Raw genomic sequence first — 13,263 nt, forward strand, 5'->3', positions numbered from 1 at the left:
GAACTTTTTTTCTGTCCTATGAACCAAATATACTTTTTCGGAAAGGGGAGAAAAAATAAAATACACGTGTATCGGCAATTTTCATGTATACGTCAGAATTTTTTTTTTTATGTATAAAATAAAGAGCTCGTAGTCCGCCTGTGTGTAAAACTTTGGATCAATTTTTAACCTTTTTTCCGTGATCCAATCGCGCTGAATTTCTGCAGGCAGACTCGTGGAAATGTTTTTATTACAATATGTAAAATTAAAAAAAAAAAATTTATCAATTCTCAGATTTTCTTGAATTTTTTTTCTAAAAAAAAAATTTTTTTTCTAAATTTTCGGCATAACTTGAAGGGACTCCAAATTTTTAAACAACCTATTAACCTTTGATTTATTGTTTCATGCAACACACTCTGTGCCGTTTGTGTGTTTGTTACAGTTCCGGAAGTTCCGATCATCTGACAGTTGCGCTACTAGGAGACGTATACTTTGACAATTGTTTTAAGGTCTGTTGCGCGAAAACGTCTTTCTGTATATTTCATCTTACGAAAAATGCAGCGCCCGACTCGAAATAACTTTTGTTACGTTTGTGGCTTATTCGCACCAAGTAAAAATTTTAAAAATATTACGAAAACAGTGGTTAATTCGTTTCAGAAAACATTCAAGACTGCTTATGTTCCTTACTTGTGGTATACTCCGGAAGTCGTGTGCGACTATGGCTATAGAAATTTATGCAAGTTTACTGATGGAAGGTTCGCAGATAAAAAAAATAGTTGCAAGTTATGAATTTTCATCAAAATTGAATGCTATCGAACAATGTGCATTAGAAAGGCACAGTTCCCGTTATTGAGCAGTTTCTTGGCAACAAACGTGCTGACAATTATAAAAATATTGTTGCAGAAATGATTTCGGCATATGGCGAAATGGGCATATTAATGTCGCTAAAGATCCATTTCCTTCACAATCATTTAGATTGTTTCCCTGGTGATTTAGGAGCTTGTAGCGATGAACATGGCGAAAGGTTCCATCAGGACATTGCGGCTATTGAAAAGCGCTTGAAAGGACAATACATTACGCATATGCTTGGCGAATACTGTTGGTCTATTTGTCGCGATACTGACTCAAATGCTTACAAACGCAAAAATAAAAGGCCTAAGTTTCTTTAAAATCATTAAAATTTTTAATGTAAAAATTTTTAATTTTAATACAATAAAATTAATAAAAAAAATTCGGGGTTTTATATCTCTATTGTAATGCGGAGTGAAATACCTTTTTTTTGATACCCACATCGGCATATCTCATGCAATCTTTTTTAATTTCGAACAGGTGGCAACCCTGTGAAACATTGTCAGTGGCAAAACCTAGGTGAAAAGTCTAGAAATATAATACACTATCTGTGTGCCCAATTTCATTCAAATCCGTTAAGCTAATCCTGAGATCGTGTGGCTATACAGATATGCATACAAGAATTGCTCGTTTAAAGTTATAAAATACAAAAAAAAAAAAAAAATTGTGACGTGTACATGAAAATCGCCGATACACGTGTATTTTTATTTTTTATCCCCTTTCCGAAAAAGTATATTTGGTTCATAGGACAGAATGTGTGTAACGCGGTGTTATATTACTATATACTTTAGTATTAAAAAGGTGCGCTACGATAATTAGTGCATTGCGGTGATATTTTTTTCTTATCAAGACTATTATTATTTAATTCAAATACAGGGTGTCGCATATAGTGGTAGTGACGTCTTTTTTAAAGTTCAAAAAAGTGGTTGTCTCATCTGGCTGGCTGCCACTTCAAACTTGCACTTTATTATACCAAACTTCAATGGGTTAAAAAACTGCATACTGCAAATTGTTAGTAAAAATTCTGATTAAAAAGTGTGAAATTTTTTATTCAAATTTGAAACTGCTTTTATTATGTTAAATTTGCACAAAAAATAAGAATAATAATAAAACTAGAAGAATAGAAATAAATAAGTTGTCAAAATTTATCAATAACTTGTTTTGTAACTTTTCCTTTCATTTTAGATTGACGAACAATCACTCGCAGATCATTTGGCAGAGCATGAAAAGGAATTAATTTTCGGTAAAGTAAAAACAAGTAAGTCTAAAAAATTATTCAAAAATAATAATTTTACCAATAATAAAAATAAAATTAGACGAATTAAATAAAGGGCCTTTTAAAAGATATGCACAAATGTAGATTCTTTCAGGTTTACCTACTTTTATTCAAAATACGGCAGTTAACAGTTATATGTAAAAAATTAAATTATTTAAATATTCACCATAAGATTGTCTACAGGTAAAATTCGTAAACAGTCGATTCATGAATGCCTAATTGTTGAGAACTTCGAGAAGTTGTTGTTAAAGTTCGTCCAGCTGCACTTTGCGCTATAGCCGCAATAGTCTCTACGGAACGTCCAGTTTTTGGTCTACCAGCCCTTTTTCTATCCACGACAGATCAAATTTCTTGAAATTTTTCTCCAACCGTTGAAGTGCCGACTCATTCGGATGATTATTTCCATTAAAAAATTACGGATTTTGCGCTATGTTGTTCTTAAAGATCAATCAATAATTTTAACGTGTTATTCTAACGTAAAAAATTTACATCTGTCTACTTGCCAAATGTCAAATTATTCACCATTGACATCTAGGCGTCTCTACTTTATTGATATATAATTTATTTATTATTGGTAGTCTGAGAGGGAAGCTGTATAAGAATCGATCAAAAGTTTCTATTTTTTTAATTCATAAAACGGTTAGTTCCTGCAACATGAAATGTTTCCTATTCATCTTCTGGCTAACGCAAAGAATTTAGCACATCAGCTTTTCTCAATATCTCTCAAACTTTTGAGAGATTGTGCCTCAAGAGCCTACTTCGCAAAGTAAAAAAATGCTCCCAATAAATTTTCCTACCTTTATAAACTCGTATCTAGCTGATAGAGTATTTTTTGTCAAACAAGGCGATGAAGTAACCAATCTCCACAAAATAAATGCTGGTGTACCTCAAGGCTCTGTCCTAGGTTCCATATTATACGATGACATTGCCCAATGGCTACAAAACTGGCATATTAAAGCGAATGAGACCAAATCGGTGACATTTAGAACCAGACGTGATACACTCCCCTCCCTTAAAGCTTAAAGGCATCGAGTTCACACAATTCAATGAAACTTAATATAGGGTTTTCCAATAAGAGGTGTTATTTTGATATTCAAAGAAAAATTATATTTTTTAATATAAATGATCGGATGTTCATTTCATCATAAAGGGGAAGGTATGCCATTAATAGTGGAAAATAACATCAGGCAAATGACCACCACGACTACGCTTACAGGACAATATCCTTTTCATGAAATTTTCCATAACCGAATTGCAAAGTGGCTGCCCTATGTCCGCGATAGCCTCACGAATTCCATCTTTGAGGTCTTGGATCAATCCTGGGCTGTTGGCGTAGGCCTTCTCTTTCACGTGGCCCAAAGAAAAAAGTCACAAGGTGTTAAATCACAATATCAATAGTTTCGTTGCTTGTGTGGCACGTAGCGCTGTCTTGTTGAAAATAAACGTTGTCCAGATCAATACCATCCAACTCCGGCCATAAAAAATCGTTAATCATCTCTTGATAGCGCAATGCATTCACCAATAACACCTGTTATTGGAAAATCCTTTTAGACATCCATATGGGCTCAAAATTCACTTGGAAAGCTCACATCCCCACCAAAAAAACAGCATTTTATTTAAAACTTACTTCTCTCGACTGGTTACTAAAGAAAAAATCCCAATTGCCACTACATAATACAATTTTTTGTATCATATAAGACCATTCTCAAACCCCTTTTGTACAAATGGCATCCAGCTATGAGCTACAGCAACCAATTCAAATGTCGAAATACTACAGAGATTTCAGTCTAAAGTACTCAGAATGATAATAAATTGCCAGTGGTAAGTCTCTAATGTTCAAATCTACTGGGATTTCCAACAACCGACAGTTATAGGGGAAACAAAAACACACCAGCCCGCTATAAGAAAAGAGATTATTCTTGCAGCCAAATTCTTCGACATCCTGTCTAATGAGAGAACACAGTCGTCATAAGAGGTTTAAAAGAAAAACCCCACCCGAATTACTCTATTGAGCTTATAATTTTGTTGGTAATCGCATGACTTTTGTGTATTTATGTTACGATTGAATTAATTTTTTTTAAGTAAGTTTTCAAATATTGTAAATGTTACTGAACTGAGCAATAAATATTGTAGTCAGTAAAAAAAAAAACAAATTCTGGCTGTGTAAAAGAGTGTTGAGCAGTACTCCTAGTTCCTTCCAAATTGAGAACGACCTCTTCAAGCCATACGACACCCAACAAATTCGTAGACAGAGTTCCCCTCTTATCGTGTGCATTCTATAAACTGACGATGGGAATGATTGCACAAACTGTATAGTTGAAACATATTTTTTTTTAAATGGCGCTTGTCGACAATATTGACATAATCGGTCTCTCTAACCATGCCGTTACATTTGCCTTTCCTTAACTGGATAAAGAAGCAACGTATTGGGGAATGCGGATACTGCGAAGTCTTCCTGTACCAAAACAAAAAAAAAAAAAAACAAATTGTCACAGCTCAGCTTTCACATCACCTATTGATTGTTATAATTTTGCATTATTAATTTATTTGAGAATCAGCGTTAACACTGTTAAAAATAGCAAACTGCAAATAGGGAGTCTCTCTTGCCAAAAAATGCTCCTTTAGACTGAGTATACAATTGACTATTAACATAAATGCTACTCTTATCCTATCAAAATCACACCTCATTATACCTACACAGAGAGTTGGACGATTGATTAGGTAGCCCTTAGAGTGTTTGACAATAAGTTTCAGCGGATGATTTATGGAATAATGAACATAATAATATTATTGAGCCTGGAATTTATTTCACTAGGAAATGTTTTCCTGCAGAGTATTAGAGAAATTATCTACTTATATCTTATATTTCCTCCTACACCCACTTTTTACAGCTCCACAATTAGATTCACACATCAATCATATTTGACTCTTGTGAACTATATTAGATAGTTGCAGTCTATAAACCGACAAGCAAGGGAGCGCATAAAGGTCAAAATAAATATTTCCATCACTCAAAAAAACTTTTTTATTTAGTGAAAAGTGTTTCAAAACCAAATTATTAATTTTGCGCCACTTGAACATCATATTTGCTTATAGTAGAATTGCTTATTAAAAACTTCAATCTTGAACGGAATCATTTGTGTGTTTGATGAAATTTTTGTTTTTATCAGCAAAAATTTAAACACGTTTATAGACGTAGAAATATTTAAAATAATAAATAGAAATGAAAAAAAAAAATAATACAAAAAAATAAAAAAGTAAAAATTTCTAATATTGATTTATTGTAATCATACTTATTTACGTACATACATTTGTGAATAATTTTAATCGTGCTTTTTTAGTCTAAAAGTGAAAATGATGATTTTGCTGATTTTATGATTTGAATTACAAAATGTTTATTAAAAATTAAAAGCCTGCCAATCACTTGATGTGAATGACGTTGGTAACGCAAGTTTCATTCAACTTTGCCATGAACAGATAACTGATTAAATCTATGTGTAAAAAGGGTATTTCCCTAGTATACTACATTTGTTTTCAAAAGTAATGCCTGATTTTATTGACTATTCACTTAATTTGGTTTTACTGCTCTAAAGAGGCTAAATAAGCCACTGCATTTTTGCCATCAAATTGTAAACACATTTGTAAATTTTTTTGTATGCTTTTGCTTTGAGGGGTTACTCTGTAATTCCATACGCAAAGCAATGCAATTCGAAAACTAAATGCGATGTGGGAGACACTTCGCACTCTTTATTGCTTTCGAATCTCTATCAATATGGCCCACTTTACTTTTTCGCTTAATTCTTCCTCAAATTGGTATTACTGAGAGAAACGTCAAAGAAATAGAAACAAAACGAATGTAATAAAAACATTTAATCAGATTGATTATGTACATATGAAATCCCTTGCTTCATGGGATGATTTTCTGAGACAGGAGAGGGTTGAGAAGAGAACTATGCGAGATAACTCGAATATAATGACCCCAGGTGATAAAAGGTGTGCCCCAATGTTGGCGTTTTTTACTCTGCATACAAATTTAAAAACAAACCTCAGTTTTGTGCAAAAAATGTTCGGTTGAGTAAAGAAGCATTTAAGTACCTGCTGGACTGCATGCAAAGTGAATTAAAATGCTCTCAAAGATCTACAGTCGAATATCGCAGTCTCTGATATGGTGTAACTTTTTACCACCTTAAAATTTCTTACCTAAGGTGTATATCAACAATTTATTGGACATGATCGGCATGCATGGCCAGTGCAACAAGCCATACCAAGCTATATTTCAGAAGTTTGTAACGTTATGGACTGATTCTGGTTTAGTTTTAGTATTGGATGGAGACGAAAGTCTTCTTCATACTAAAGTCAGACAGGTTCTCACACACTAATCCTAAAGAATTAATAACTATAAGGCTCACGTCTTTCCTCCTCAAAACTCTAAAAAGGATTGTCGATGAATATTTACGGGTCCTTTTACGAATCAGCAGGTTCTCCATGCCTACATAAAAGGCATATCTACAGAAACGCCTTTAAACTAGCTTGTTGGGTTCGTGGAAAAAAGCCTTGCAGAAAAAGAGTTTGTGTTGGAAGCTTTTATAGGCATTGAAGGAGCCTTTAATAATATTAATAAATACGCCATAACGGGTGCTCTTGCCACTCTGATCGAGACTATATTTGTCAGAAGAAAGGTTAATTGCCAGATTGGGTAAAACAATAATAAGTATACAGGTCTTCAGAGGAACTCTTCAGGAAGAGGTCTCCCCTCTCCTCTAGATTTTGCCAGTGAACTCCTTGTTGCTGATCTTAGAGAGAGGGTGTTGCCACGTCACAGCTTACCCTCCCGATTTGGCAATCGCGGTTAAAGGCAAGTACCCCAACACACTCACGTATATTCTGCGCTCTAATTTGGTCACACTTAGTATAATATGTAAACCCCGATAAAACTGAACTAATTCTCTTTACAAGGAGACAAAGACTGCCTACAGTCTCCCGCTAATTTTCAAGAGTGTGAAGATTTCTTTGAAGGAGTAAGGTTGCTCAATAATGCCTGGCAGCTTTAAATGATTTTAGCACCGTCTTCAAGGCTAGTCTTAAATGGGTTCCTTTACATAGAAATATTGAAGAAAATTGCAAGTCCGCTGGGCTAATCAGAAAGAGTACTAATCTTCCATTGTTTGAAAACAGAGGCGATGTTGGAATTTCTAAGGCAACATGCAAATTAAGGATAAAAAATAAAATTCCCCAGAAGGCGGATAGGTCATGGAGAGAAGAAAATACTTGTGTTAAAAAGCAACCTAATTTGACCGCAAAGAGATAAAAAAAGGTCAGCAGAATTGATCAACCTCTCAGGAGAAAACATCTCGAAGGTCGTGGCTTGTGTCACCGATCATTGGCTGTTAGATAGGCGCTCTTCTAGGCTAGGAGCAAGGGCTTAATATAAACGATTTATAATTAATATTTTGCATTTTACTTATATTTGTATATTATCACACAGGATCGGCAACGGTCTAAGAGAGTTGATTTAAAGAACGTCTGCCACTGCCACATGTCCGTTTGCTTTTCAATTGTAGATGAAAAATTGCAAATATTGCAGTCATTTAACAGCTACATTCGCATAACATAGCGCCACATTTGCGAAAGGGAGATATAAGGTGCGAAATTTGAAAATTTTTGTGCGGTTGTCGTATTAAAGGGTGCCTTCCTTGCCTTGTATTACAACGTAAGAGCCCAGGGCTTTAGGTAATCCTCTGGATACCAGTAAACAGTGAAAAGTTTGAATGCCTTTGTAGATTATGTACTCTAGGTACTTTTTTAATGGCTTGGACAAAAGGACTTAATTCGGAATTAAGTCAGAAAGAAAGTGCAACTAGTTGGTGTGTGAAGAAAACGTTTTTCTTAAAAGCTTTAAGCAGATTAGGGGAGTTTTCGATGGAAGTATTGCCGAAAAACGGCAGTTCATGTCTATTGTGAATGAAAAATAATGAAGCTTTCAAAGAGAATAACAAGAAAGACTAGATGCAATGCTAGTTTGCACTAATACGTTTCAAATTAGATTAATTGTTTTGATATTTCGGAGCAGTTTGAGAAATTGCAATTTAAGATTTCTTTTAAATAAATAATTATTTTTTATTATCAGGGCACCTAATATCCGTATTTGTTCCCGTCTTTTACTGGCAAAACTATCCAATAAGCAAATCACCTGTTTACCAATCCGCAACAGCTGTCTGTCACACTACAACTTTAATCTGATTTAACTGCGCCGATGCACCCGATTAATACCGCCGTCTGTCTAAGCTATAAGATATGACACGAGCCCAAATCAAAAGGCATTTCTAACTCAAATTTGGTACTAAAATGTTTGATTTTTTTTTATTTGCATGTGCAGAGAAGTGCATTACTGACATGACTCGTACATACGTAATTTACTTACATAAGATTTTTCTGACAAGAAATAAAGATTTGTTTGTGAGTTAATTTTTTTTTGTTTTGGCAAATCGGAAAACACAGAACGCCACACCTCACCTGAATGCACTAAACGCACTCACCTCAATCTCAAATTACCCAACTCAACTGAACTTATCCATACATATAAATACATAGGTATACATGAAATGCACTTTATATCTATAGCTCATGGTCTTATTGACAAGTTTTGACCATTTATATAAATCAAAATTTCAAACTTTGTGCAAATAGGAAAAAAAAATTAAGAACTTTCCATCAGAATTCCATTAGAATTTACAGTTCGAGTTCGCCGTTTTATATTCCATTGAATTTGGATGTAATAAAGTACACATAGCATTTGTTTTAAAAAATATGTTTTTAGAAACCAATTTTATTTTTGAAAAATTATTTTTGAAGGTACTTTCAAATCGGTCCAGCTCAACAAAAAGCTTAATTTTTCACGACATATTTTGGTTTAAGATAATAAATTTTATAATTCCGGTGGAAAACCGAAACTTGGTTTTGTGTGGCACCCTAATGCACTCTATAATAATCGTACATAAACATTTATAATAAATCTTAAAATATCTGATCTTCGATATCGACAGCATCGCAATTTGCACTACTGACTATGAATTCCAAGTGGAATCAATAACAGTGGCTGCGAGCAATCACTAACAACACTTCAAGCTGCTAAAGGCGGTACACTCGAATAGACAAACGGATAAAAAAAAACGACAGAAAGGCAGACAAGTACATAGACATATATGTAGGTATGAGTACGTAGAATAGATAGAAGCTGAAATAGAGCAAATACCGACAGACAGTGGACACACCTCTGCTTCCATGGGGATTTATTACTAAATACATGTTTGTATTTTATTTATATTTTATCACATGAAAGTATACACATGTTTGTGCGTGACAATAATTACAACATTGATCTTTGCTTGCAGGGCGTCCACTGAAATTGGTGCATTTGCAACATCTAACAGATGCCAATGCAGTCGATGGAGCAACCAGTGCTGGTGCTGCTGTTTCAACACAGGCAAAACAAAAACAACAATATGAGCAACAAGAAAAAGCGCACAAAACCTGGCATCGTGTCAAACGTTCTGACACCAGCGCCACCGCAGAACGTCAAAGTGGCGCCCAAGCGCAAACGGCAAGCCAAAGTGAAGAGATTGTTTCTGTACAAATAAAAGGTAAACCGACGGCAATCACATTGCATTATTTGCTCCAATTGGAATGTGCTTTTGCGTGAATGCATTCGTAGGTTCGTGAATAAAAATGAGAGTTTAAGGTTAGTTGGGGTGTGTGCTGGAGTGGTTTAGTGAGCACTTACATAATATATGTATTTACAAATGTATGGATCTACTGATAAGTGTTATTGGATTGAAACTGTATGTAAAAGCCACAGTAAAGGTGCGATCAGAAATTGCTAGCGAAATGACTTTTCAATTCACAGTTTTTGCCGTACACATTTTTTACTCTGCCAAAAAATAGTTAGCGGAACTTCTGTTTAACTTTTTGACCAAACAAAAATTTTTAAGAAAACTTGGAATTGCAAATATCAGAAAGCAAGTCAAATTGGAATATTACATTCGATTTAGTAGAGTTGTACTAATAAGTTTTCCCTTTTTGTGGAAACTGTGGAAATTCGACTGCTGCCATTCGACTCTGTTGGTGAGCAAATGTGGAGTATGAATAGAATATTTACTAAAATAAGTTTTTTCATTGCAATTAAATATTTAATTATTATGCTTCTATAGTAGATATTTTTTAACCAGCGTTCACAATTCTTAGTAGTAATTTATAGGACTATGAATAAGTTCGTGCGGTTTTACAACAGATGGCGTAACTTGATTATTATTCCATCGATCCACATTTCCAAACATTCATTGGAGAGCTACTGTCGTAAGGCACAAACGTCAGTATAAGTTTTTTATTTGAAGCGTAAACAACAATATTTTTACCACACTTGAAAATGTCGAATTTCGTGCCAAATAATGTGTTTTTGCGGGGAATTCTTCTTCATTATTTTAATATGAAGAAAAAAGCAGCCGAAAGTCATCGTATCTTGGTGGAAGTTTATGGTGAGCATGCTCTATCTGAGCGAACGTGCCAGAAGTGGTTTGCACGCTTTAAAAGTGGTGATTTTGGCTTGGAAGACGAAGAACGCGAGGGTGCGCCGCCAAAGTTCATGGATACCGAATTGGAGGAATTGCTCGATCAAGATCCGGCTCAAACGCAAGAAGAGGTTGCAAAAACTTTGGGAGTTGATCAATCAACCATTTCCAAACGTTTAAAAGCCATGGGAATGATCCGAAAGGTAGGCCATTGGGTGCCGTATGAATTGAAGCCAAGAGACGTTGAACGCCGTTTTATGGCATGCGAACAACTGCTTCAACGGCACAAAAGAAAGGGTTTTTTGCATCGAATTGTGACTGGCGATGAAAAGTGGGTCCATTACGACAATCCAAAACGTCGGGCAACGTATGGATACCCTGGCCATGCTTCAACATCGACGTCGGCGCAGAATATTCATGGCCTGAAGGTTATGCTGTGTATCTGGTGGGACCAGCTGGGTGTTGTGTATTATGAGCTACTGAAACCGAATGAAACGATTACGGGGGATGTCTACCGACGACAATTGATGCGTTTGAGCCGAGCACTGCGAGAAAAACGGCCGCAATACGCCGATAGACACGACAAAGTTATTTTGCAACATGACAATGCTCGGCCACATGTTGCACAAGTGGTCAAAACATACTTAGAAACGCTCAAATGGGATGTCCTACCCCACCCGCCGTATAGTCCAGACCTTGCGCCATCCGATTACTATCTCTTCCGATCGATGCAACATGGCCTGGCTGACCAGCACTTCCGTAATTACGATGAAGTCAAAAAATGGATCGATTCGTGGATTGCGGCAAAACCGACCGAATTTTTCACAAAGGGAATCCGTGAATTGCCAGAAAGATGGGAAAAAGTAGTAGTAAGCGATGGACAATATTTCGAATATTAAATTTGTAACCATTTTACGTCAATAAAGTTTCAAATTTCGAAAAAAAACCGCACGAACTTATTCATAGTCCTATAGGGTGTTCCACAAAAAGCTAAACCTTGAATATACATACTACGTTGTTCAATAAGTTATGTGGTTCGATAAGAAAAATAAAATTTAATGGTTTAAAATACACTTTATTATTCAATATAGTCTCCCTGAACATCAAGACACTTGTTCCAACGAGATTCCAATTTATGAATTCCATCCCTGATGTGAAAATCTAGAAGGGCTGCAAAATACGCTTCCACAGCTGTTATGACCTCATCATTTGATGAAAAACGCTTGCATTTTTTTCGGTCTGGAAACAGATGGAAGTCGACAGGGGCTAAATCTGGTGAATACGGTGGATGCTCCAACAATCCGAATTTTAATTCATGGATTCTAGCCATTGTCAAAATGCTCTTGTGACACGGTGCATTGTCCTGATGAAAAGGAATTTGTTTCTTTTACAAACTGAGCCTTTCTTCACGATTTTTTTCCTTCAGCTGATCTAAAAGGTTACAATAATATTCAAAATTGATTGCAAGTATACCAGTTTGTAAGTAATCCACAACCAAAATTCATTTCGCATCCCACAAAAACGGATGCTTTCACCTTTTTGACCGATTTCTGGACACGAACTCGTTTCGGAGACGAAGGACCAGGCTCACACGTCTCTTTAGCCTAATCTTTTGATTTAGGATCATGGCGATAGACCTAAGTCTTATCCATCTGATGAATCGATGTACAAAACTCATTTCGCCCTTTTGAAAACGCTCTAAATGTTGCTGACAAAGTCGCATTTGAATGTGTTTTGGTTTCATTATTAGCGAATGCGGCATTATGCACACAGCTTTCTGAACCCCAATACTTCAGTCAAAATATATCTTGCATTACCCAGTGAGATGCCTAGTGCTTCTACTCAATCTCTTTCAGTCACTTGACAATTTTCCTATACGATATCCTGTATTTTTTCTATGATTTCTGGTGTTGTTGCTGTTTTTGGACGTCTTTGACGTGGATCGTCTTCAAGGCTTTTACGGCCGTTTATATTCAGAAACCCCCTTTCACTTTCAACTTTAGACACTTTCAACATTCGTTCACAAATTTGCTTTGTTGTTAAACTTTCTAAATTACAAATATTGTGACACGTCGATACTAAATGTCTTGTAAATAAAGAATGAATGGGTAGATTGAAATGCAACTTCATATACGTTCATATGTCTAACAAGAGTGTACCAATGTAACAAAAAAAATTAGGCTAATAGCACCACCTTTTTTTTATTTGGTATTTATCCTTACCGCCATCGCTTTGAAAATTATTATTGAATACCCACGGGAAAATGGACTTTTCCGTAAATTTGGTATGAAATGTTTAAAGATCGAGATTATCTATGTGATATAATATGAATAAGTTCGTGCGGTTTTTTTCGAAATTTGAAACTTTATTGACGTAAAATGGTTACAAATTTAATATTCAAAATATTGTCCATCGCTTACTACTACTTTTTCCCATCTTTCTGGCAATTCACGGATTCCCTTTGTGAAAAATTCGGTCGGTTTTGCCGCAATCCACGAATCGATCCATTTTTTGACTTCATCGTAATTACGGAAGTGCTGGTCAGCCAGGCCATGTTGCATCGATCGGAAGAGATAGTAATCGGATGGCGCAAGG

The 13,263-nt window shown here is 35.4% G+C and overlaps 1 protein-coding gene across 1 annotated transcript in view; it reads left to right on the forward strand.

Annotated features, from left to right (window-relative positions):
* Positions 1 to 13,263, forward strand: part of LOC128866853 (uncharacterized) — a 94,058-nt gene that overhangs the window by 51,504 nt on the left and 29,291 nt on the right. Inside the window, exons 3-4 of the mRNA XM_054107867.1 lie at positions 2,014 to 2,086; positions 9,496 to 9,744. Coding sequence (XP_053963842.1) covers positions 2,014 to 2,086; positions 9,496 to 9,744 — 322 coding nt within the window. The remainder of the gene's footprint in view (positions 1 to 2,013; positions 2,087 to 9,495; positions 9,745 to 13,263) is intronic.

The sequence above is a fragment of the Anastrepha ludens genome, chromosome 6 (assembly GCF_028408465.1).
Source record: "Anastrepha ludens isolate Willacy chromosome 6, idAnaLude1.1, whole genome shotgun sequence".
NCBI classification, from domain to species: Eukaryota; Metazoa; Arthropoda; class Insecta; order Diptera; family Tephritidae; genus Anastrepha; species Anastrepha ludens.